Below are 1,178 nucleotides of genomic sequence, written 5' to 3'. Positions count from 1 at the left end.
TCTGTTCCCAAACTCATCTTACCATGTTGGCCTCCTTCCCCACCTTTGTTCATACTGTATCCTGGTTTCTTTATTCTCATCTCTTCCATAGAATCTTCCCCATCCACCTCCTAGAGAAATGTTCTCTCCTGTACTCCTCATTACCACATCATTACTTGGCCTGTGGCTGCCAATGTGTTCTGTCTTCCAAGGAAAATGAAGCTCCTCCAAACCAAAGACTGTGTCTTGTTTCTTTGCATCTTCACCTCATAGGACATAGGGAGGACATCCATTTAACAGAAGAAAATCTTGTTAAAGCTGTTCTCTGTGAGGCAGTGAATCGCAAATACTAATCACAAGTACTCAGGCCCAAGATCCCTTATCCAGCTGAAAAAGAATTATCCAGGTCACTTCTTTTCATTTTTGATTTTTGATGTTTTTGAGACAGAGTCTCACTCTGTCACCCAGGCTGGAGTGCATGGCTCACTGCAACCTCAACCTCCCTGGTTAAAGCAATCCTCCCACCTCAGCCTCCCAAGAAGTTGGGACCACAGACGCACACCACCATGCCCGGCTAACTTTTTTATATGTAGGGACAAAGTCTTGCTATGTTGCCCAAACTGGTATTGAACTCCTGGGCTCAAGCAGTCCTCCCACCTCAACCTCCCAAAGTGTGGGATTACAGGCCTACATTTTTTAAAAAACAGAGATTGTTAGACTCTAATCCCTGAAGTTTCCAATTCAGTCAAACTGGGCTGGGGTCCTAGAACTGATATTTTGCACAGCTCCTCAATGATTCTGAGACAGAGCCAGGCCTCTGACCCTCCACAGTAGGATGCTGTTTACTTGCTTTTGCTCACTCTGAATGCTAGTCTTGACTGTGTTATTCAGAAAGGGCAGACTCTCTGAAGCTTATTTGTCTTTCAGTCTGTCATTAAGTATTCTTTAACTTGGGATTTCTGAAAGACAAAAAGAGGAACTGGTTGTAAATGACACTGTAGAATAACAACTGAGTGTAGTTATAGTACTTGTGGACTTCTGGTAAATATTTACAATAACTTAGCAGCAGTACTTAGTGGAATTTTGATAATAATTTCTAATTCTTCTTTACTAAGAAACTCATGAACATTTGTCTTTGATGTGCACTGTGAGTTCTGGTCAGGTCCAAATTCCAGGCACCATAATCATGTTCTGACTAT

General features: G+C 42.2%; 1 protein-coding gene across 1 annotated transcript in view; it reads left to right on the top strand.

Moving 5' to 3' along the window:
• Window positions 1–1,178, top strand: part of RBM47 (RNA binding motif protein 47) — a 258,207-nt gene that overhangs the window by 249,998 nt on the left and 7,031 nt on the right. Inside the window, exon 7 of the mRNA XM_011987992.1 lies at window positions 1,095–1,126. Within this exon, the coding sequence (XP_011843382.1) occupies window positions 1,095–1,126 (32 nt within the window). The remainder of the gene's footprint in view (window positions 1–1,094; window positions 1,127–1,178) is intronic.

The sequence above is a fragment of the Mandrillus leucophaeus genome, unplaced genomic scaffold (assembly GCF_000951045.1).
Source record: "Mandrillus leucophaeus isolate KB7577 unplaced genomic scaffold, Mleu.le_1.0 Scaffold320, whole genome shotgun sequence".
Taxonomy (NCBI): domain Eukaryota; kingdom Metazoa; phylum Chordata; class Mammalia; order Primates; family Cercopithecidae; genus Mandrillus; species Mandrillus leucophaeus.
This window is presented reverse-complemented; position numbering and strand designations above follow the sequence as displayed.